The 23,299-nt window shown below is 38.8% G+C and overlaps 3 protein-coding genes across 3 annotated transcripts; 2 read left to right on the top strand and 1 right to left on the bottom strand.

The window, feature by feature from the left end:
- Positions 1-6: 6 nt before the first annotated feature.
- On the bottom strand, positions 7-5,026 carry LOC121962390 (protein NLRC3-like). Its single transcript, XM_088073087.1, has 3 exons — positions 3,321-5,026; positions 2,796-3,223; positions 7-2,498 (listed from the first exon to the last, which is right to left on the bottom strand). Exon 1 carries the CDS (start codon positions 4,803-4,805, stop codon positions 3,858-3,860), a length of 948 nt encoding a protein of 315 aa, XP_087929213.1. The 5' UTR covers positions 4,806-5,026; the 3' UTR covers positions 7-2,498; positions 2,796-3,223; positions 3,321-3,857.
- Positions 5,027-12,494: 7,468 nt separating this feature from the next.
- LOC148185586 (uncharacterized) lies at positions 12,495-15,553 on the top strand. The gene is made up of 2 exons (XM_088073881.1): positions 12,495-13,780; positions 14,609-15,553. The coding sequence occupies exons 1-2, from the start codon at positions 13,319-13,321 to the stop codon at positions 15,551-15,553; spliced, it is 1,407 nt and encodes a 468-aa protein (XP_087930007.1). The 5' UTR covers positions 12,495-13,318.
- A 4,527-nt stretch (positions 15,554-20,080) lies between these two features.
- LOC148185585 (uncharacterized) lies at positions 20,081-23,200 on the top strand. Its single transcript, XM_088073882.1, has 2 exons — positions 20,081-20,542; positions 21,206-23,200. Exons 1-2 carry the CDS (start codon positions 20,081-20,083, stop codon positions 21,737-21,739), a joined length of 996 nt encoding a protein of 331 aa, XP_087930008.1. The 3' UTR covers positions 21,740-23,200.
- The last annotated feature ends 99 nt before the right edge of the window (positions 23,201-23,299 follow it).

Raw genomic sequence — 23,299 nt, 5'->3', positions numbered from 1 at the left:
TTAATTCATTCTGTGGCTACCTCTCATAGTTTTCATGATAATAGTTTCATATGAAAGTATTTTTGTAGCACAACATTTGGATTGTTGTGCAGTGGAATGTGTATTTAAAGAAATTATTCTCCCAAGCATATCAATAAATTTTAAGTCACAGAGAAAACTGTTCCTATCATGTCCTACACAGCACAAATTATGAAATCACACACATGCATTCACACAATTCAAATCTTTCACCAATTTATTTTTTTCATAACTTTACATGTACTGTTTGTACAGTACACATAGACAGATGAGGTAGACATTTAAGGGTTTTGAGAAAAATGTCTCAACAACAATTTTGTGGATTGACATGAAATTTGGTGTGGACATTGATATCCCTTCAGACTGATTTGTAAATAAACATCTAAATTTTACCTGAAAAGTGATTCCCATGAACCTCAGCTGTACTAACAGAAAAAGTTAGCATGCTAACATGCTAAACTAAAATGTTGAACATAGGTAAACATTATAGAGTTTGAAGCCTAAACGCAATTGCCAGAAGTGAAAAGCTAATGTTGGGCTATAAACAAACTGCAAAATGGTCACTTTAAAATCCTACCACAAGGAGGCTGTAAAGCCATGTTCAGCATGATAATGTTTTATGGTCTCATTTAGCTACTTGTTAGCAACCGCCTTTTTAAAGACACACAAAAACTTCAAAATTCACGAGTTGGGTATGTACAATGTATTCTATACCATAGAAAAAACGTTAAAGTCTTGTGTTAATCACAGACCTTATTTTAGGCATCTAACCAAAAACCCCATCGACTTTGAGACGAGGGATACGGGAGTGGTAAAATGCCAACTCATTTTGGAGGTTATAGAAATTATTCTTGGAGCATTACAGGTCATTCTTGTTAAGTAGTAACATTTCGGCCTCATAACTTTATTTTGTATTTTTCATGTTTTTTGAAATATGTAAGAATGTTAGGAAGAACTGTTAGGAAAACATATTGGCCTATGTCAGACTCACAAATTATAAGCCTTATTATAAGCCTTCGACAGGTCTTTATTTTTGTCTTTAGTGGTCTACAGACCAGTTGAAAAATATTGAACTATGTTAACTGTACCTCTGAGTGACTAACCCTCTACACATAAACAGAACTTTTATAATTATATCATGCTAGGTTTTGGTTTTGTTTGGACCCCAAAGCGGAGGCTGACACAGGTAGATATACAAAAAGAGTTTATTGAACTCAAGAAAAATAAAGGAGCAGGCAAAGGAGGCAGGGAGCTGGCTGACTTGTTGAATAATTTCCAGCGAGGGCTGAGCACATGGAAAAACTTGAGCACTGAAGACACAAAGGCTGCTAAAGCAGAATCATTAAAAAATTTCATCCCAACTCTGTCAGTGACCTTCTGTGTCTACTTATGATGTTTTAGCTATCCTTCTATGTCAGCTGTTTATGCTCCAGGATGCTGTTATAGTGATGTCAACAAATGCACGTGGTGGGATGACGCTGCCCTGTCCTTATGTTTACACAACAGTGTGACTGTCACAATGGATAGGATTAGGCAACTAAAAGATACTTACACTTCCGCAGACCTAATCTAAACCATCGGACTCCACAAAGCTCCACCCTGCAGAGACGAAGGGGGTCAGAGCACTGTGTACCAGGGCAGGTAGTGCACCCTAGCAAGTAAGTACAGTGTATTTAAGTAGCAAGTGTACCTGAGCGGGTAGAATAAGGTGTCCCAAAGCAGGTAGTGACCCCTGGCTGACAGTGTGAACGTTTCAAGCTCTACCTCCTCTATCAGAGTGAGTGTAGCTACAACAGGCATCTTCATACCTAAGAGTGTCCAGTCTCCAGCATGGATCCTCCAGTCCAGCAGACAGCTGCTGTATTCCTGAGTCTCCTGGATGATTGTAGCTCAGATCCAGCTCTCTCAGATGGGCGGGGTTGGAGCTCAGAGCCGAGGCCAGAGAAGCACAGCCCTCCTCTGTAATCAGACAACCTGACAGACTGCACACACACACAAAACAACACATGTTGCATAACCTGTTGGTGTTTACTGCAGTGCTGCCATACTATTGACTACTGTGGGATTTTCTGGTCACAAGCAAACACTTACTTTTTCCATCAAATATCTGACAATGTTACGGGTAACTCTCTGAGTCCTCTCGGATATTTTAAGTGAGTGAGAAAAATAAAATTGAAGATGTTCATGGAAAAAAGTAAATAAGCACTAGTTTGAAATGACATAAGCAGAAACAATCTTATGTGAATAATTTGTTTATCTATCAACATATATCAGGAACATTAGTTGAACATGTTGATGAATTAGAACCTAAGACTTTCCAGGGTACATTGTAGACTCCTCAGTCCAGCAGAAAGCAGCTTTACTCCTGAATCCCGCAGGTTGTTGTTACTCAAGGTAGCTTTCTCAGGCTAGAGGACTGGGAGCTGAGAACTGAGGACAGACCTTCACAACTTCTCTCTGAAAGTTGACACAGACTCAATCTGAGGAGACAACAATCAACAAGAAGGAAAATAAAATGTAGGTTAAAATTGAATCCTCTTTGATAGTTTATTTAAGAACAATTGAAAAGAACAAAGACCTTTGTTTGCCCTTCAGGTCACAGGAAACTAACAGACCTACATTTTAATGACACTTTTTTCCTATGACACTGAAATTTAAACTGGAAATCTCGATCATATAGTTCAGTGATATACTACATAATATGTTCTCTTCCCTGGTTAAACAACATATACTGCCATGTGGTTGGATACTCTGTGCATCAGTCAAGTTGCACTTACAGGTTATATCCATTTCTGTGAAAACATGGATGCTTTCCACACAGAAGATCTATACAATCAGAGCAGTTCCAAGGTGGTTCTTGAGGGTTCTTGGGTTATGGCCAAAAACATGTTGTGTGACCACCGTATCAATTCACTCTTGAGTCCAAGTGGATGTTTGTGCCAAATTTGAGGAAACTCCCTCGCAGCAATCTTTAGATACTGTGTTCACAAAAATGAGATGGATGCAAAGTTGCAGTAACCTTGACAGTAACCTGAGAGTTTTCAATATACATTGTGGACTCCTCAGTCCAGCAGAAAGCCGCTTTGCTTCTGAATCCTGGAGGTTGTTGATACCTAGGTCCAGTTCTCTTAGGCTAGAGGACGGGGAGCTGACAATCGAGGACAGAGCTTCACAGCTTCTCTCTGAGAGGTTACAGCCACTCAGCCTGAAGAGACAGTAATATAGTAAAAATTAGCAATATGTTGAAAAGATAGCAGAGTATTTAAGTTACAATATATGAATCCAACTCTTCCGGTACTTACAGAGCTTTGTTGGAGGATTTGACCACTAGCAGAAGCCTCACAGGAGCCTCCTCTGAAGCAGAGTATTTCTTTAGGTCAAACATGTCCAGATCTTTTTCTGATGACAGTAAGATGAAGACCAAAGCTGACCACTGAGCAAGAGAGAGTTTATCTGTGGAAAGAACCTCCTAAACTCAGGTACTGTTGGATTTGCTTCACTATCATTCAGTTCATCCAGACAGTGGAACAGATTGATGCTTCTTTCTCGAGAGAGATCCTCATTGATCTTCTCACTGATGTACTGGACTGTTTCATTTTTGGTCTCTGAGCTACTTCCTGTCTGTGTCATCAGGCCTTGTAGATATTTCTGACTGGTATGAAGTGAGAGACCCAGGAGGAAGCGTAGGAGCAAGTCCAGGTCTCCATTTGGACTTTCTAAGGCCTTGTCCATTGCATTCTTGTGTAGATATTGTAGATTATGTTTGTCTTTAAATTATTTAGACCACAGGGAGGTTGTCTGTTCTTCAGCCATCAGGTTGACTCCAGAGTTGATGAAGGTCAGGTGGACATGAACAGCAGCCAGAACACCTTGTCCTGGTACAGTCCTCTCTCCTCTTTAAAGATCTGTGTGAACACTCCTGAACATACTGAAGCTGCTCTGATATTGATGCCGCACTCTTGTAGGTCAGATTCATAGAAGATCAGGTTGCCTTTCTGCAGCTGCTCAAAGGCCAGTTTTCCCAGAGACTCAATCATCTTCCTGCTCTCGGGACTCCAGTGAGAATCTGTCTCAGCTCCTCCATCATACTTGATGTTCTTCAGTTTGGTCTGAACCACCAGGAAGTGGATGTACATCTCAGTCAGGGTCTTGGGCAGCTCTTCACGCTCTCTGGTCTTCAACATATCCTCCAGAACTGAAGCAGTGATCCAGCAGAAGACTGGGATGTGGCACATGATGTGGAGGCTTCGTGATCTTTGTGTCTTGTTGTAGGAGATGATTCTGCTGGCCTGCTTCCTCTTTCTGAATCTCTTCCTGAAGTACTCCTCCTTCTGTGGGTCAGTGAACCCTCTGACCTCTGTCACCATGTCAACACACTCAGGAGGGATCTGATTGGCTGCTGCAGGTCTTGTGGTGATCCAGAGGCGAGCGGAGGGAAGCAGTTTTCCTTTGATGAGGTTTGTCAGTAGCACATCCACTGAGGTGGACTCTGTAACATCAGTCAGGATCTCATTGTTGTGGAAGTCCAGAGGAGGTTGATACTCATCAAGACCGTCAAGGATGAACACGACCTGGAATTGTTCAAACCTGCAGATTCCTGCTTCTTTGGTTTCAGTAAAGAATTGATGAACAAGTTCTACCAAGCTGTACTTTTTCTCTCTCAGCATATTCAGCTCTCTGAAATTGAAGGGAAATGTGAACTCTATGTCTTGGTTGTCTTCAGCCCAGTCCAGAGTGAACTTCTGTGTTAAGACCGTTTTCCCAATGCCAGCAACTCGCTTTGTCATCACTGCTCTGATTGGTTCAACTCTTCCAGGTAAAGGTTTAACGATGTCTTCTTGTTTGATTGTTGTTTCTGGTCTGTCTGGTGTCCTAGATGCTGTTTCAATCTGTATGACCTCATGTTCATCATTGACCTCTGCAAACGCTCCATCTGAGATGTAAAGCTCTGTGCAGATCTCATTCAGAAGGGTTGGGGATTGCACTGGAACTTCTTCCTCAAGATAGATTTGTGTCTACGCTGTACAACTGCAGCAAGATATCCTGAAAAAAAAACACAACAAAAAAGATCAAGGGGGCATCATGTGAGGAGGGAGATGGCTGCTGTGGGAAGAGGCTCCAGCACCGTTGCCATTCATTTTGCCATAATTTGTTAAAATCCGTAATATTTTACTTTTATCACAAGTTATCAAGCATTCAAGGGAAATGCCTCCCCCTTGAAAAAAAAATGACGGTAAAACAATTCAACTCCACTCGCGCTTCAAGGCCACCATGACACCAAACAAGTCACTTCACAGACATTCAGAAGGATCTGTCCGTTATAGAGGAGATGGTTGCTGTTTCAGCAGTGAGGCCAGATTCAACATGCTAGAAGATGTGGAACAACAGCACCATGTCTGTCCTCTGGTCCTTCCCTCAGAGAATGAGAAGCTGAATGCCAAGCTAGCTGAATATGAAGATGGGAGATTTAAGCAGTTTTCTTGAGAAAACTGTCAAAAAACCTTCATACTTATTTTTGTGGGGGCCTGGATTTGAAGCACACTTATAGGTCGCTGGCCCCTATCATGACGGAGACTCCCCCCAAAACCCTTCATTGTACCTTTCCTAGGATTCTTAGCAGACCATATACTTCCTAGAGTTTGTCTAAAGGTGGACTTAACACAAATGTCGAGGAGTAATGTGTTTCTTTACTTTTCTTTTTTCTCCTCGAAGTTTGACAATCGAATTTCTTTTTTTTCTTCTTCTTTTTTCTATCTTATTACTAATATTTCTCATTGATTGTGTGCATTGTTGTTACTCAGTTGAAGATGACTTTTTCCATTGCTAATGGGGGGGCTTTTCTTTTTTAAAAGAAAAAACAAAGAAGCTCTACAAGTCAAATAAAGACAGTAGTAAATGTCCCATATATCCATCATGTTAAATCTTCAGAGAAATCACCTTACTGCTCTGCAAATAGTCAGCCAGCTCCTTCTGCTTCATTCTCCTCAGGAACCGCAGTGTGATGATCAGAAATGCATCGCTGCCACTTCTCATTTGCTCTTCATCCTCACCGACCAACACCTCCTCATGTTTGCTGTGACTCTGAACTTTCTGGGTAATAGGAGCTCAGAACCTTCTGGATCTCTCAGCTCAATCTTCACAAAAGTGATGATGTTGTCCTCCAGCAGCTGGAACAGAATATGACATGAATAATACAGTCAAATTAAAATCATAGAACTAAATACCAGATCCATGTTGAACAGACTGACAATCTGACGGTTTAAAATGTGCAGCATGGAGAAAATCGTGAATCGAACAAACATAAAAGTAATTGTTGTACAAGTACAGACCATAAATACAGAGTCCAGGTGTGTTTGATGCTGCTGAGCAGATTGACCACTGGGAACCTCTGAGCTTTCCTGGTCTTCTCTGCAGAGGAATCATAAAGAATTATAACTAGGGATGGGGGATCATTAATTTTTATTGATATTGATACCATTATAGAAACTCCTCATTGATCCAAGTCTTTATTGATACCATTATTGATATTATTAGGTTGAAAGATGAGGCAAGTTTTTTTTTTTAATTTTTAATATTTTGATTTAAATATTTACTCTAAATATTTTACTATTTTTAACTGACGGGACTTGCTACAGAGCTTGGCTGGCTAGTTGCCACTGCTGCTGTGAGAGGATGATGATGAAGACTGTGTCGGCTGTTCAGCAGCAGCAGCTAACAAAGCTGAAAGAGTTCTTTCAACCCCAAGACAGTCGGAGGTTCTGCAGTTAGGTTCATTTTGATGCACAATGTTGATGTGCTTGGCTCTGGAGGTTATTCTCCCCTCTTGACCGCCAGGATTTCTTCTTTGCTTGGTTTAAAACCTGTTGGCTGGCAATTCAATTGTACTGAAAAACTTTATTGGACCATCGATGTATGTGGACTAGTGATTGGGTTTAAATGATGTGAAGGGACTCGACATCAGTATTGACAACCTCAAACGTTATTGATTTTTGGGCTTTGAAGAAAGCAGAACTGAGTCCTCAAAAGAACCAGGTTTCCCATCTCCATCCCTAAGTATAACACATTATTTTTCTCCATACACTGTTTGCATTTATGATTTTCAAACAAACCAACAACAGGTGTTTCAATCAACAGCTTTTGCCTCATTTGGCCCCAGGTTACTCTTGTCTGTCTGCATGAGTGTTATTTTTGTTTGTTTTTCCAGTCACTTTTGTGAATTTGGTGTGTTTGTTGAGTTTCGGTTTCGTCTCTCCTTTTTCCTCTCTACACACCTGATGGCACTATTTAAACAATACACCTGCCTGCAATAAAGAGAGCTACCTACAAGTGAGCCAGCTCAACAACCATGCCCTACAGGATGATTTACTGTACATGGTTTGTTGCATGACAGGTGCAGCTTAATACACATCCTGTCCATTTTTGCCCTCTTGCTAGTTTGTTTATTGCTAAGACCTGTTTTTGTGACCTCTGTCAGGATTTCCTGCCAGCCACCCCTGTTCACACCTCCAGGTAAAGAAAACATAGATCACCCCTCACCTCAGCCAGTCATCTTGTTAATCATTCACCTGCACAGTTCACTTATTGTAATAAAAGAACCTTTTTTTCTCTGTTTTGTCTGTCTGCTTTTGGGTCCTTCATCGCAATGAATTACTTATACTGGACATTAGAATGGCGTCCATCTCCAGATGTTTCTTTAGACTGGTCACTTTTCATGAACACACAGCTGGGTACAGGGGACTTTTAACAGTAAAAGTTATTTTATTTGCCATTAAATAATGTCTTTGAATCATGTCTTGTTTGTCATTGTCAAATGACAAACAAGTTGGAATCTGTGAACTTACCTTAACATCAAATTATTTATTCACGTGTCCTGTAAGCTCAGCTCTCTTCAAAATAGCTACTGTTGTCTTCTTTATTCATCAAACAAAGAACAACTATTTGAACTCAGCTTCCCTGGGTGCTTCACTTGTTAAACCTCAGTGCCACTCTTCAAGCATGATTGGCCACTGTGACATGTGACCCCTCGGAAGGTCACCAAGCTAACAAATGAAGAATGTTTCCGCTAATCTTCCCTCTTCATCTCCCAGACGAGCGGTGAGGAGGGTTTGGAGGGTGCTGTAGGACTGTTATGGGTGCTGAATTAGCACTAAACTGCTAATTCAGTGAGGACACAGAGTGATCACATTCCTATGCACCACTGAAACACAGCACAGCAAAGAGTGCACTTGAGCCCCCCCTCCTCTCAACTAGGCTCATCCATAATAGACAACCATCAGGTAACAAGTAGCACTAAGCTCGTCTTCCCTCCATTTATCGACTGGTAAAGTAACAACTGGGCATAGCATTAGGACAACAGCATATCCTAAGCAAGACTGATAGTCTCTGTCTTCTGTCATATTATGTATAACATGTATTGATTTAATGCCATACAATGGGTTATTGTTGTGTTGTGTGATTTTGCAATTAGGTTATTGGTTAGTTGGCTTTGCCAAAGCTTAGTCAATATTAATTAGCTCATGATTCACACAGAGTCTTGCATTGACTGAGCACTGGAAATTTAGAATTTGTGTGTTTATTTTGTTTGCTTCTTTGTGAATAAATGTGCCCCTGGAATTGGATGAATCTACTGAAACTACTGTGTCAAGAACTCAAAAATGATAATGGGTAAAAATGATCATGTGATTTGACAGAGCGCTTTGACCAACACAGGCCTCAATAATCATGAAGAATCAGCCTTCATGAAATAACTAAAGTATTAAAGTCCAAAATGAGATCCAGTATCAACTGTTATACATTTATACGTTTATTATAAGTAAAGGTTCAGGTGAAAGAGCAGAGAAAGAGTAAACAGAGAGTTTATGAACATGAAGGGTTAAACAGTATCAAATGTGATGTGAAATGTTAATCGTGATACCTTTCATGATGGTGATAACCTGAAGCCTCCAGATTAAGACAGACAGATTGGCACATCATTAAGTCTCATCTGACTTGCGTCTCTCTTCAGTTAATAAGACCGATAACTGATATTTGGAACAGATGAGCATTTACAATAAAAATTCAAATCTTTCTGTCAATATTTCTACTTAGGAATATAACAAATATCTAACTATAACACAAAACCTTGTTTTGAAATAACAAAATAAATTAATCTGTTATCAAGAGAAAACCAGTTTTGTTTCCCAAGATAACAAGAAAAGTGAATTGTTATTACAAGACAGCGAGCGTCATAATCTCGAGATAACAGCATAAATAAGTTGTGATCTTGAGAAAAAAATGGAAATATGTCTTAGTCACAAGAAAACTGAGAAAATGAAATGTATGGGAAGATGTCCTTTTAGGGCTTCTGTATTTAAATGCATTTAGTAAAAGTTTAATCAAAAGTGAAACTTTCATTATCACATACAACAAGTTCCCAGCAACTTTTTTTTAAAGTCAATTTTTAATTTAAAATAAAGAGTAAATGACAATAGCTCCCTAATGTCTTATATAGTAAAAGTTCCCCCAATGCAGACACTTTCTTTGCACTTTTTAATTAATGAAATTTAAAATATTAATTAAAATAAAACACAAATACAGATAATTAGCTAAATCTCAAATGATAATCTTTCCATCCTTATGTTAAAGTGTTTGTTGTCAGATAAACTTTGTGCTGTGGAGCCTTCAAAAAAACCAAATGAACGAACAAAGAGACATCAGAGACTGGACTGAATCAAAGTTCCACTTACTCAATTTTCACTCATGAACTTCATCATTCTGCAGCTATCTGCTGCCTGGACCAGGTCTGTGGACAAATACCATTTTCTGCTGACCTTATTGGGACCGTGTGCTCTGCAGGCTGCTCTTTATTAAATCAAAGTGAAGGTCAAAGATCACCTGCTGCATATGACTTACATATGGTTAATGTTTAACCCAGAGCAGCTTCCTTTCAAAACAAACCTGAAATTAAAGCTCCTCATCACAGATAACATCATCACTCAAACACTTTTATTGTTGTACAAGGGACACATATCCAGTTTCATTCATCTGGTCCATTTAAACCACAGGAGCCAGACTGGGAACCACACACTGTAAAATCTGACAAGGTAATCTTACTTAAAATAATTTTGGAAATCTATTGCCTTTAGTCATGTTAACTTTATATCTAATTGTTAAATTTACCAAAAATCTATTTTCTTGATTTTGTGAAGATCATGCAACTTAAAAATGACAAATTTAATTAAATCGATCTTTCTAAGTTTGAGCTACTTCAGAAAACCCAGTTTACTGTGCTGTATATCTGCATTCTGCTGGTTGCAAACTAGTCAATCATATTTGTATTTTCTTAAACATGTTAGCAAAACAGACCTCACAGATCAACTAACTTCATCACTGGTTAAATCCTCTTTGTCGTGATAAATTTAAATCAGACTAACTTGGTTTACTGAAGTTGCTAACAAGGTAATTCCACTTGTCAATTTATGGTGCAACATCTTCACAAAATTATGTATTTACAGCTAAATTTCAAGAAAATGTAACAATCAGATAAGTTAACATACATTAAGATTAATAATTATACTGTTTTACTTTCCTATTACCAGGTTATTAGCTTGTCAGATCAGCTTGTCAGATTTTAGTGTCGTTTGCAACCAGCAGAATACAAACATGTAAAGCAGTAAACTGAAGTTGCTAAAACTTAGAAAGCTTTATTTAATTTTAAAGATTGATTAAATCATTTTTAAGATGCAACAACTTCACTAAATTTGGTATATAAAGCTCAATTTAGGCATTGCAGCTCATTATGAAGACAGAAAAGTTCTCATCTCATTATTATTAAAAATGATACAATGAAGGAACTTCTGGTTGACAGCAGGCGAGTAATGTTGCAGTGAGTTGGTCTCCTCACAAATCTCCCAAAATGTCTTGAAATTAGGCTAACTACTTAAACAAAGCAGCATTAATGTGAGATCAGGAGCGGTCAATTGGAAATCTCTGGTTAAAAACAAAAGAAAGAAGACCCACGTGACAAAAAAATCACACCAAGAAGTAGAAGGCAACAGCAGCCTTGAACAAAGCCTCAAAATGATGCTGACGGAATTTAAAAACATCTCCAAGCAAATCTGTGAACTTCATCAGAGTTTGAGACCGACTCATCTGAAGAAAGACAGAGTTAACTTCAAATATATTTCTAATTATGTCATAATATATCTCTTTAATATATTATGTGCGCATTGCATGTTTTCCCAAAATCTTTACCTCAAAACATGCAATATAAAATAAAATAAAATAGGAGATTACAGGTACAACTGCTCATGATCCACCTCACAGGATGTTTCAGTGCGAGGGACGATGTCTGACAGATAAAGAAATGATACAAATCTGGTTAAGAGGAAAACAACAAAACTGAAAGCACGCTCTATGATTGTTATCATGTGGGCGCTGTAAACAGCTGCTCAAACAAGTTATAAAATATTTAGACCTGCCCTTTTTGCCAAAACATGTTTGCTTGTCTGGCTGAGGACAGAGCATTTTCCCTCACAGATATCTGATCGTTTTGCACTTACAGGACAAACATACCTACCAAGAGGATTTTGGTGGAGCAACGGAAGACATTTTATGTCCCAATAACCTTTCAATTTTTGACAAGTTGAAAATATATGTGTATGATCCACATCCATATGTCCACATAACCTCCAGCAGGGTTGCTGTCTCAATATCAGTTTCCCCCTAATCTTTGGTGTTATACAAAATCTAACTGTATTTTTCCAGCAAAATTCTCTCCAGATTCTGGAGCTTCTGGTCATGCATCGTGTTTTACATATATTTTACCAATCCTCCTCAGTTATTTTTTCCCTGAGCTCTTTTTCCCATTTTTTCTTTAATATACAAGGAAAAATTTTTTTCTGCCTGACATCAGACTCCTGTATAGAACTCAGATTACTCTGCATTTCCCCTCTATTGGCATTATTAATGACCTCAATAACTTCATTCATTGTGTCTTTTTTTTAATCTCTTTCTCATAATAGTCCCTTATTTGTAGATACCGATATTGTTGATGTTCCGCCAATCCAAATTTATCCCTTAACTTTTCGAAACTCTGCATCTCCCCCTTTTCCACCATTGTACACACTGCAGTAATGTCCTCATTCACCCATTGCTTAAATCCTTTATCTTTTATTCCAGGTATGAACTTTGGATCAAATGCAAACCAACTCAAGATCTTTGTTTCTTTTTCCAACTTATATTTTTTAACTACCATGTTCCATATTTCAACTGTGGTTTTGGTGATCAAATCCAATTGTTTACCTAATTTGTCAAATAGTCCTTTGTGTGATATTAGATTCTGGACCTTGTAGTCTTTCATTCCTATTTCTATAGCTTTCCATTTAGCAATGAACTGTACTCATCAATGCACCAGTAAATCAAAGGCCTGATTTGTGTGGCAAAAAAATGTTCCTTGAGGCTTGGTAAAGCCGAACCTCCTTTGTCTTTGGGGAGCTGCAGAGTCTCATATTTACTCCTAGGTTTCTTCCCACCCCATATAAACCTTAATATCCACTTATCCCATTCTATAAATTGTTTTTGTGGGATCATAACTGGCAAGGATTGAAATAAATATAAAAGCCTCAGCAATATATTCATCCTAATTATCTCTATCCTAGAACTGAAATCCAAATTAATAATTGCCTATCACTCCAAGTCTCCTCTAATATCTTGTTTTTTTCATGTAATTTGCCTCATATACTGTAGCTTATCCACTACTTTTGTAACATTCACGCATCATTTTTTACTGATTTAGCATTCCACTTAAGTTTGAATGTTTTTATATATCTCCTCAATATATTATGTGCACATTGCATGTTTTCCAAAAATCTTTACCTCAAAACATGCAATATAAAATAAAATAAAATAGGAGATTACAGGTACAACTGCTCATGATCCACCTTACAGGATGTTTCAGAGCGAGGGACGAAGAAATGATAAAAATCTGGTTAAGAGAGAAGAGAAAAAAACAAAAAACAAAACCGAAAGCACGCTCTATGGTTGTTATAAAAGTGGGGGCTGGGACAATATGGTAAACAGCTGCTCAAACAAGGTATAAAAGATTTCCACTCGCTCTTTTGGCCAAAACATGTTCTCTTGTCTGGCTGAGGACAGAGCATTTTCCCTCACAAATATCTGATCGTTTTGCACATGGAGGACAAACATATCTACCAAGAGGGTTTTGGTGGAGCAAAGGAAGACATTTGAACTGCGTTGTATTATCATCCTTAAGAAAACAAGATTTAGTGTTTAGTATTGAGTGGACTCAGTGTTTTTCAGCATGAAACACATGGATATTCCTCCAAAATTGTTGGCAGCCATATCAAATGTTGTGAGCTTGTTCCTGTTCATAGCCCTCTTCTTCACTCTGCAGTACTTATTGGAAATGGATTTTTTTTGCTCATGCAGACCAGGTGTACATCTAAACGATGTAATGTTCGTGGCTGCTCCACCTTTAATCCTCACCTTGATCATCACCTTAATTGAGCGTTTCTACCAAAAGCAGATTTGTTCATTCAGAAGGAATTATTATTGCTGCAAAAACATCTGCCGATTTTTTTTCAAGTTTTTTATTAAATTGATTTATCTGGGTGCTGTTTGGGTGTCTACGATCCTGTTTGATGGAGATTGGTTCTTCTGCCTGCTGACAAATCTCAAAACCAACCAGACTGGAATTCCTTGCAGAAAAGATTTGACCCACGAGGAGACACTCATCAAGAATAATTATATGAATCAATCACGGGTAAGAGACAACACACACCAATCAAATAAGCTCAAAATTAATGTTTTATGAAATGGTCAGCATTTCAAGATATGTCACATTATTACAAGGTCAAGTATTATTGAGAAAATATATAAAACAAAGGTAATAATTGAAATACTAAATTTGATTTTTGAAATAATTATACACTTATGTGTTAAGAGAATATTTCATGAGGTCACAAAAACATCAAGTTGTAATATCAAGAAAAAAAAGTATAATCTTACAAGTTAAAGTCAAAATTATTTATCCTACAGATTAAAAAAAAAGATAGGGTCGTTATTTCACTAAGTAGAAATAATATCACAATCATTTTTCAGACTTTTTTAAAGGAAATGTTAAAGTAAAAAAACAGCATCCAATAAAGTTTGATAGACAAACAAAACATTATATGAAAAGAAAATAGTCATTTAGCAAGGAAAAATTGAAAAACTTTAAGATATAAGAATAAAGCCACAAAATTTTTCACTGTAAAAATACATTATTAGTTTTGACTTAAAAATGTTGGTGTCAAGGCTTCATGAATATTTTATGTTGACTGAATTTGAGAAGACAAATTTAGGTACTTTTGTACCTAATTTGTTGTCTTTTTGTTTTTATCAGTAAAATCTTGGTATTACCAGGAAACAGTTGCAGTATTTTAAGATCAAATGTGCCTTTTTTGGCACACAACATTTTTTTTGGATTGCAATATTTTGTATATAACTTACCTGGTCATTTAATGTCCTCACTAAGAAAAACTGAAGAGAACTGCTAAAAAAAAATATTTCAGTAAATAACTGTTAAAGTCAACCTTTGTTTCTTTTTCAGGTCTGGGGTTTTGCTGTGATTGCTGTATTTTTTTTGTGTTTGAATTTCTATGAATTTTTTAAAGGCGTATTGAAACGGAGCAAGGGGGGAAGGAGCCTTATATCTTGCCCTCCATACTACAGAGGGGTTTATGAAGACCTTTTGGCAGAGGAGGTGAACTCACATTTGACAGAGGAGCTAAGGAAAATAGCAAAAGAGAAAGCCAGAAAACTCTGTAATGTGTATCTTACGATTATACAGAGGCACGAACTGTCGGAAAACCTGGATGGCAACCAGGTCACGAATCCCAATAATCCCAATTCAAATGCAGATAATAATCCCAATGGCAATGTCGATGAAAGTCCCAACGCGAATGTCAATGAAAGTCATGGTAGTAGTGTCAATGAAAATGCCAATGCTAATGTCAATGAAAATCCTCTTGGTATTATTAATGAAAATCCCATTGGTAATGTCAACGAAAACACTGATGGTCAAGTCAGTGAAAATCCCGCTGGCATTGGTGATGCCAATGGCGATGCCAATGGCGATGCCAATGGTGATGCCAATGGTGATGCCAGTGGCGATGGCGACGGCAATGCCAGTGGTGATGCCAATGGCGACGTCGGTGGCGACGCCAATGGTGATGCCAGTGGTGATGCCAATGGCGATGCTGATGGCAATGGGGATGCTGGTGGTGATGCCAATGGGGATGGCGATTCTAATGGCTCTGCCAATGGCGATGCTGATGGCAATGCCAATGGCGATGCCAGTAGCGACGCCAATGGTGATGCTGGTGGTAATGCCAATGGCGATGCGGGTGATGATGCCGGTGGCGACGCCAATGGTGATGCCAATGGTGATGCTGGTGATGATGCCAATGCCGAAGCTGGTGGCGATAATGAGGAGGACAACATTTTTGATGCTTGGCAGAAAATTTCACTGTCATATTTCTACTTGATGGATTGAGAGATTGACTCTGATTAGCAACACCTGTAATTCATTACTGGAAAAAAAAAAAGAAATTGTCCATCTTCAACATCTTAAGTTATTACTTACTTAACATACTCATCTTAACAATACAAAATATAATACAAAGAAAACAGATCATGTATTGTCATAGACTAAGCTAACCAGCAGGATATAAAATATTACATAACTAAGTAAGTAAATTTTATTTATATAGCACTCCTCACAGAGAGGAATCACAAAGTGCTTTACGAAGAATAAAAGAAATACAAAATAGATAGAATAATAACAATAGAATATTAAATACGATCAATAAAATAACAATTTAAATGCAGAAAACAGGACAGAAGATAAATAGACAGAGGATAGAAAATAAATGAATATAGAAACATAGTCACAATCGTTCAGCAAATGCCTATCTAAACAGAAGCGTTTTTAGCTGCTTCTTAAAAATGTCCACAGTGGGCGCAGCTCTCAAGTCCTGTGGAAGAGCGTTCCACCGTCTAGGTATAACAGACTCAAAGGCTCTATCACCTTTAGTTTTAAGCTGGTGCGGGGGACAACCAATAGACCCAGATCAGGAGACCTCAGTGGCCTGCTGAGAGTACACAGAGCAGGTCAGACAGATATGCAGGAGCGTGACCATGCAGTGCTCTAAGTAATAACTAGAACCTGACAGTAGGAAGACAGCAGGAGATGCTGGTGAGGGGAATGGGACTGTGGGGTGCCCTAATAGGGGTGGAAAAGGACTTGAAGGGGGCATGTGTTGTGTGTATGGAAAACAGTTAATCACATGGAGTAGACTGGACGGCATGCTACATGTTAGCCACCAACATTGAGCTGCCCAAAATCCATCCATCCATCCATCCATTTTCTTCCGCTTATCCGGGGTCGGGTCGCGGGGGCAGCAGCCTAAGCAGGGAAACCCAGACTTCCCTCTCCCCGGCCACTTCGTCCAGCTCTTCCCGGGGGCCCCCGAGGCGTTCCCAGGCCAGCTGTGAGACGTAGTCTCTCCAGCGTGTCCTGGGCCTCCTACCGGTGGGACGTGCCCTGAACACCTCACCAGGGAGGCGTCCTGGAGGCATCCTAATTAGATGCCCGAGCCACCTCATCTAGCTCTTCTCAACGCGGAGGAGCAGCGGCTCTACTCCGAGCTCCTCCCGGATGACTGAGCTTCTCACCCTATCTCTAAGGGAGAGCCCAGCCACCCTACGGAGGAAACTCATTTCGGCCGCTTGTACCCGCGATCTTGTTCTTTCGGTCACTACCCAAAGCTTGTGACCATAGGTGAGGGTAGGAACGAAGATCGACCGGTAAATCGAGAGCTTTGCCTTTCGGCTCAGCTCCCTCTTCACCACGACAGACCGGTGCAGAGTCCGCATTACTGCAGACGCTGCACTGATCCGCCTGTCGATCTCCCACTCCATCCTTCCCTCACTCGTGAACAAGACCCCGAGGTACTTAAACTCCTCCACTTGGGGCAGGACTTCGTCCCCGATCCGGAGGGGGCACGCCACCCTTTTCCGGCTGAGAACCATGGTCTCGGATTTGGAGGTGCTGATTCTCATGCCAGCCGCTTCACACTCGGCTGCGAACCGATCTAGTGAGAGCTGAAGGTCACGGCCCAATGAAGCCAACAGGACCACATCATCTGCGAAGAGCAGAGACCCAATCCTGAGGTCACCAAACCGGACCCCCTCAACACTCTGGCTGTGCCTAGAAATTCTGTCCATAAAAGTTATGAACAGAATTGGTGACAAAGGGCAGCCCTGGTGGAGTCCAACCCTCACCGGAAACGAGTTCGACTTACTGCCGGCAATGCGGACCAAGCTCTGGCACCAGTCATACAGGGAACGGACAGCCCGTGAGCTGCCCAAAATACTTGGGTGAATACCGTCATTCCATAACAAGTTAAAATTGTCAACAAAAACAAAATTGAGAGCTCTGCAGGCGAACTGGATCCAGGGGCCGAGGCTAAGGAGTCTATTGGAAAGCGCTGCACCGCAGTACAGTGTTGGGAGGGGAGGCTAAAAAGGTTGTTAAAATCCCTTTTTGTCAGCTCAGATTGCAGACAAGCCGCGTCATTACAGCCCACATGGACTATCACCTGTTTATGGAGGATGGGAGAGAGTGCAGCAGCCCAGGAAGTTTATCGTGGATGACCGGGACAGTGGCTCCAGGAAAACAGAGTGTGGTGGCGTTGAAATGCATGTGTTCCCAGTGATGCTGTCACCCACTATCAACATAGTAGGGGAGAAAACTGGATGAAGAGGGGGAAGATGAGGATGAGGAGAATCACGGATGGATATTATATTATATATTATATTGAGTATTTAAGTGAATTGTATGCTCTAGTATCTTTTTTGGGTGAAGTGGCCTGTTGAACTCTTTGCTGTGATTCATCCATTCTGTGAGCACTGAGCTCTGTCTGTGGAGGGGCTACAGCGCGACAGATTCCTTTAACTACATAGTATGCATTTTGAGACGGGTCATTCAGTGTAAAGAACTTCTACTTTTAGCACATCAGTATATTTAGATATTATATTACATCTGTTGGTTTACTTAGAGACTGAGTCTGAAATTTTTAAATTCAGTGAATATCTTCTCACGGTCTGCAAACAGTCCGCGTGTGTATCCTTAAATCAACCCGTCTATTCTCAAGTCAAAAGCCACACTCCCCCTCAACATCTAATACAGATGCACAACACAAACTTCAGTGTCTTTAAAAGGCATACCGGGCTTTCAACTAACTCATATTCAAATCTATATGCGGCCATACTAGAAGCTCAGAGCAACTGACATAATATCAATGGCAATGAAAGTCTGGGTAGATTGCTGGGTCAAACAAACACAAGACTTTCACCCAGGAGAGTGCTGTTTGTGTGTCATGTGAATATTAACAACTTTGCTCCAAAATCGCAGACTTTACCTTTAAGTAAAAAAAAATACAGTAGTTTTACGTGTTACAGACTATTTCTACATGGTATTATTTTTTACTATTATTTTTACTCATGTAAAAGATCTTACTTTTTCATCCACCACTGCATGCAGGTTATGTGTGTTTGCTGTTAATGTATGCATGTATCACAGTTAAATGAAAAACATATGTTAAATTGCACTTGCGTAACATTTTTGTCGTCAATACATGGCGGTTGAATTCACAACCAGGTCTCAGTCAGAGGTTGTCACATGGTGATGGGCGGTCAGTGATCTTCTATGTCGATCTATGACATTTTAGGTGTCCTTGCCGCATCAACGTATGACGTTCCGAGTTCAGAGTGAGAACGATTTAGGTAACCACATAATATAAGGAGGACAAATGCACTACACTAGGGTGTGCGGATGGGGAGGTGGATGGCATTAGTTGACATCACAGTAACGGGCTGTGTCATTCCATCATGACCTCATCCCACCATGTATATTTGTTGACATCACCATAGAAGCATCCCAGAATGTCATGTCATGGTTGATGCGGCAAGGTTAACTACAGTGTCATAAGCTGACGTGGAAGGTCACTGACCAACTGTCAGCATCCGACTAGTTCAGAGTGAGATGACGTTGGAACTCACAAAGTATCACAGTTCATTCCTGGTCACTTGCTTTATTCTGCATATTCAGTCACCCAGCTCTCAGTGAATATTTTTCTGTTTACCCTGGTTTTCTCACTCCTCAGCAGAAGCCACGCCCACCTCATCAAGCCAACTTAGTTCACCTGTTCCTTATTACTCACAGCCAGTATATATACTCCAGCCTCTCAGTCACTTATTGCCAGATAAATCTTCGTCAGTCATGCAAAACAGCACTATATTTCAGACTGATTTCCCTTTGTCAACCCTGCCTGCCTGCTTTGTCTGATTCATAGTAAATGAAACCAACCTTATTATATGTCCCAGACCATGAGATCTGTCTCCATGTCCTTGGGGCCTTTTTGCCTGTGGCTGCTTGGTGTTTTCATCTAACGACAGTGTGAGAGTTCCAGTCTGCCTCCCCATGGTTTCCTGAGACTTTTACCATCTGCACAGTACTGAGCAAAAGGTGCAGAGTATTCCTCCAAATTGACAAATCTTTGTGAATTGGACTGCTTTTGCAATAAGGTTAATTTGCATTGTCTTGCACCAAATGTATGCATATTGAATAATTTAAATATATGAAAATAGCACAGGATTACCAGACATTATATGCTTGGCAGCACAGTAAAGGGTACATTTCACCTTTTGTGGATGCTTTGCAGTCTTATTAGTGGAGGTGTAGCAGCTGCAAAACTTTGTGAATTTGCCCATGACAATGCTATTCAGACGAGGTCAGTGCTGCAGAAGACCTTAACATTACCTGTTTTTTCTTGTGGATGACATATTTTCACTCGTCTAGTGGAGGACGGAGCATTAACCCATTCAAACATTTGAGGACAAAACATATCTACCAAGAGGAATTTAGTGAAGCAGAAGAAAACTAAACTACCTTGTAACTATTAGAAAACAAAAAAAAATAGAAAACAAGATTATTTTATACAACCTTTTTTCAGTCGGCATGATACACCACAGTGATGTTCATCCAAGATTTTTCAAAGCCATATCAAATGCTGTGAGCATGTTCTTGCTCATAGCCCTTTTCTTCATTCTGCAGTACTTATTGGATATGGATTTTTTTTGTTCATGCAGACCAGGTGTACATCTAAACGATGTAGTGTTCTTGGCTGTTCCCCCTTTGATCCTAACCTTGATTGTCACCTTAATTGAGCCTTTCTACCAAAAATGGATATGTTTGTGCTGCAGTAATTTTTGCTGCAACAACCTCTGCAGCTCTCTAGTTAAGTTTTTGATGAAATATCTTTATCTGAGTGCTATTTGGGCGTCCACAGTCCTGTTTGATGGTGATTGGTACTTTTGCCTGCTGACGAACCTCAACACCTCCCAGAATGGAATTCCTTGCAAAAGAAATCTGACCTACGAAGAGACACTCATCAAGACAGATTATAAGAATGCATCAAGGGTAAGAGACAACAATCAAATAAGCTGAATGTGGAGATCTCACCTTTCCACCAAGGTACTGCTGAAAAACAATATCTAAGGTTTCAAGAGTCAAGTTGACATATTTTAGGAGAAAGAAAATCCTAATATTATGAATATTTTATGACATTAAGTCAGAATTTTAATGAAGTCATTATATTACAAGAGCGTTAATGAGAAAAATATTACAAGAAAAAAGTCAATATTAAAAAATAAAGAATTAAATTCATGTTACCAGAACATCAATCATAACATTACTAGAGAAAGTCATATTTTTTAATCCTATCAAAGATTATAAAAAACAAGACATTCCTAATTCCGCTGAGTAGAAATAATATCACACAAATCATTTCAGAATTTTTCAAGGAAAAGATACAATTGACTATATATGTGTCAAGTTTGATGCATTTACAAAAGCCTAATTTTACGATAAATATTGCATTATTTCAAGAATGAAGTCACAATATTGTTGGTCATGACATGAGAATTAAGTCTTGGTATTACCATAAAAAGGTTGCTCAATTTTCAGCTCAAAAGAGCTGTTTATGACATTTGTTTGGACAGTAGGTTGTTTTCATGCACTGTGTGTAGGTTATTACTATGGAAAGTAATGGAAGTTTACAATTTACCTTTGTTTCTTTTCCAGGTCTGGGGTTTTGCTGTAATCTCTGGAACTTTTTTGCTTTGGAATTTCTTTGAATATTGTAAAGGTTTTATTATCAGACGGACGATGTGGCAAAGGAACTCTGTGACTGGGCTGGACGTGTTCTGCCCTCCTTACTACAGATGGGTTTATGAAGACCTCCTGGCAACGGAGGTGAGCTGCCGTCTAAAAAAGGAGCTGAGAAAAATAGCAAAACGAAGAGCAAGAAAACTCTGCAAAGAACATCTTATGACTATTCGAAGTCACGAACTTCCACAACAAACTAAAAACCTGGATGGTAACAAGGTCACCAATCCCAATAATCCCAACACAAATGCAGATGACAATCCCAATGAAAATGTCAATGAGAATCCTAATGATTATGTCAATGAAAATGTCAATGGTTATCTCAATGGCAATAATAAGAAAGATGAAATATTTGATACCTGGCAGAAAATTTCACACGCATATTTCTACTTGATGGATGAGGAGTTTGTGCAGGACAGGAAGACTGATCTTCATGAGCAACAACTGTAACATTAGGAAAGTTATTACTGTAACCTTCATAGTAATATCACTGTTACAGTCAAAGTATCTTCAAGAAACAGGCCAATTTTAAAGGTACTTAAGGTTTTTTTTATGAGAAATGGCAAGCATGCATATGGGGACAGCATTGCACTTTCTTATGCATGCAGGTGACTCAATATACAGTTGAGCTGACGGATTTATGCCATCCATTGATCCACAGTTAGGAAAGACTGCTAGCTAGCAAAATGTAAACCAGGCCCTCAGGAAGTGAGCTTTGAAACCAATTTTCATAGTTGCAAAACAGAGGAATTATACTGTCATGTTATGCCCCACAGAAAAAAAAATCCCATAAACTTACATGGTGAAAGAGATGTATGTAAATCACATTTTTTAAAGCATCACCTTAAAAAATGACTCATTCACTATAGGATTCGATCCATTGAGTCAAATAACAGTTGAAAAGTCTAGAGCCACATGATTTATTCAGATTATACCCATCCACAGCAAGTAGGTATGAGTGTGAATGCATTTGTATGTTACAAATGGCACATTTGAGCTACCATCTACGGAAGATTTATGAATCTAAATGAAAATACAGTAAATCAGGCATACATGAATACAAATACATTTTTAAATATATTCTGCATTTACTGTGTCATGATTTAATAAAAACATCTTGAATGACTTTTATTTTTATTTTTGTCTACATTGCCTTTATGAAGTGTTTTTCATTAAGACATGAATTTCCCATACCACATTAACCCTTTAACCCCTGGATTGGCATACGTTTTCTTGTGCTGCGTTCAGACACCTTTCAGGAGCATTAAAACCTCTAAAACTTAAAAAAATGATGAAATCATTTTTTTAAGTTTTTTTTTAAGTTTTATTTTTTAGCACTCTTTTAGGATACTTTTGTTGTTTGTTTGTTTTAAATTGATTGATTTTACTTTTTTTTTAAAACATATTTTCAGGTAATTTTCCTATAACTTTTTACTAATTTCTTGTTGATGTTTTTTTCCTTCTCATTTTAGGTGATTTTCTTGTAAAATTTGACTAATTTCTATTTTTATGGCCGTGTCTTGCTACGTTGCTTGTCACCTTCCTCACGTTTCTGAAAAAAAGAGAAAAAAAAAGCAAGCCAATGCGCTCAGGTTTGAAAGGGTTAAAATCACATTACAATTCAAAGTAGAAGAGGTTTATGTTTCAGTGCTGTCCAGCAGAGGGCAGCATAGAAGTACCAATAAATAGCACAATAAATACAATAATTCATTCCATGTCATATCATTTAATTTCCTGTTATTTCTTGTCAGGTCGTTTCATTTTATCATTTCATTTTGCTTTTGTCATTTTAATCTCATCTGTATTAATTTCATGTCATTTCATTTTATGTCATTAATGAAATTAAATTTTCATTTGATGTCATTTCATCTACTTTCATCTCATTTGATGTAACTTTATCTTCTGCCATTTCCTCCCATGTCATTTCATTAAATTGAATTGTATTCCATTAATTCAATTTAGTTTAATTTAATTCAATTTGAATTAATTTGATTTCGTTCTAATTCGTGC

Source organism: Plectropomus leopardus, chromosome 23, assembly GCF_026936395.1.
Source record: "Plectropomus leopardus strain MGB_pleo_1.0 chromosome 23, ASM2693639v1, whole genome shotgun sequence".
Taxonomy (NCBI): Eukaryota; Metazoa; Chordata; class Actinopteri; order Perciformes; family Serranidae; genus Plectropomus; species Plectropomus leopardus.
This window is presented reverse-complemented; position numbering and strand designations above follow the sequence as displayed.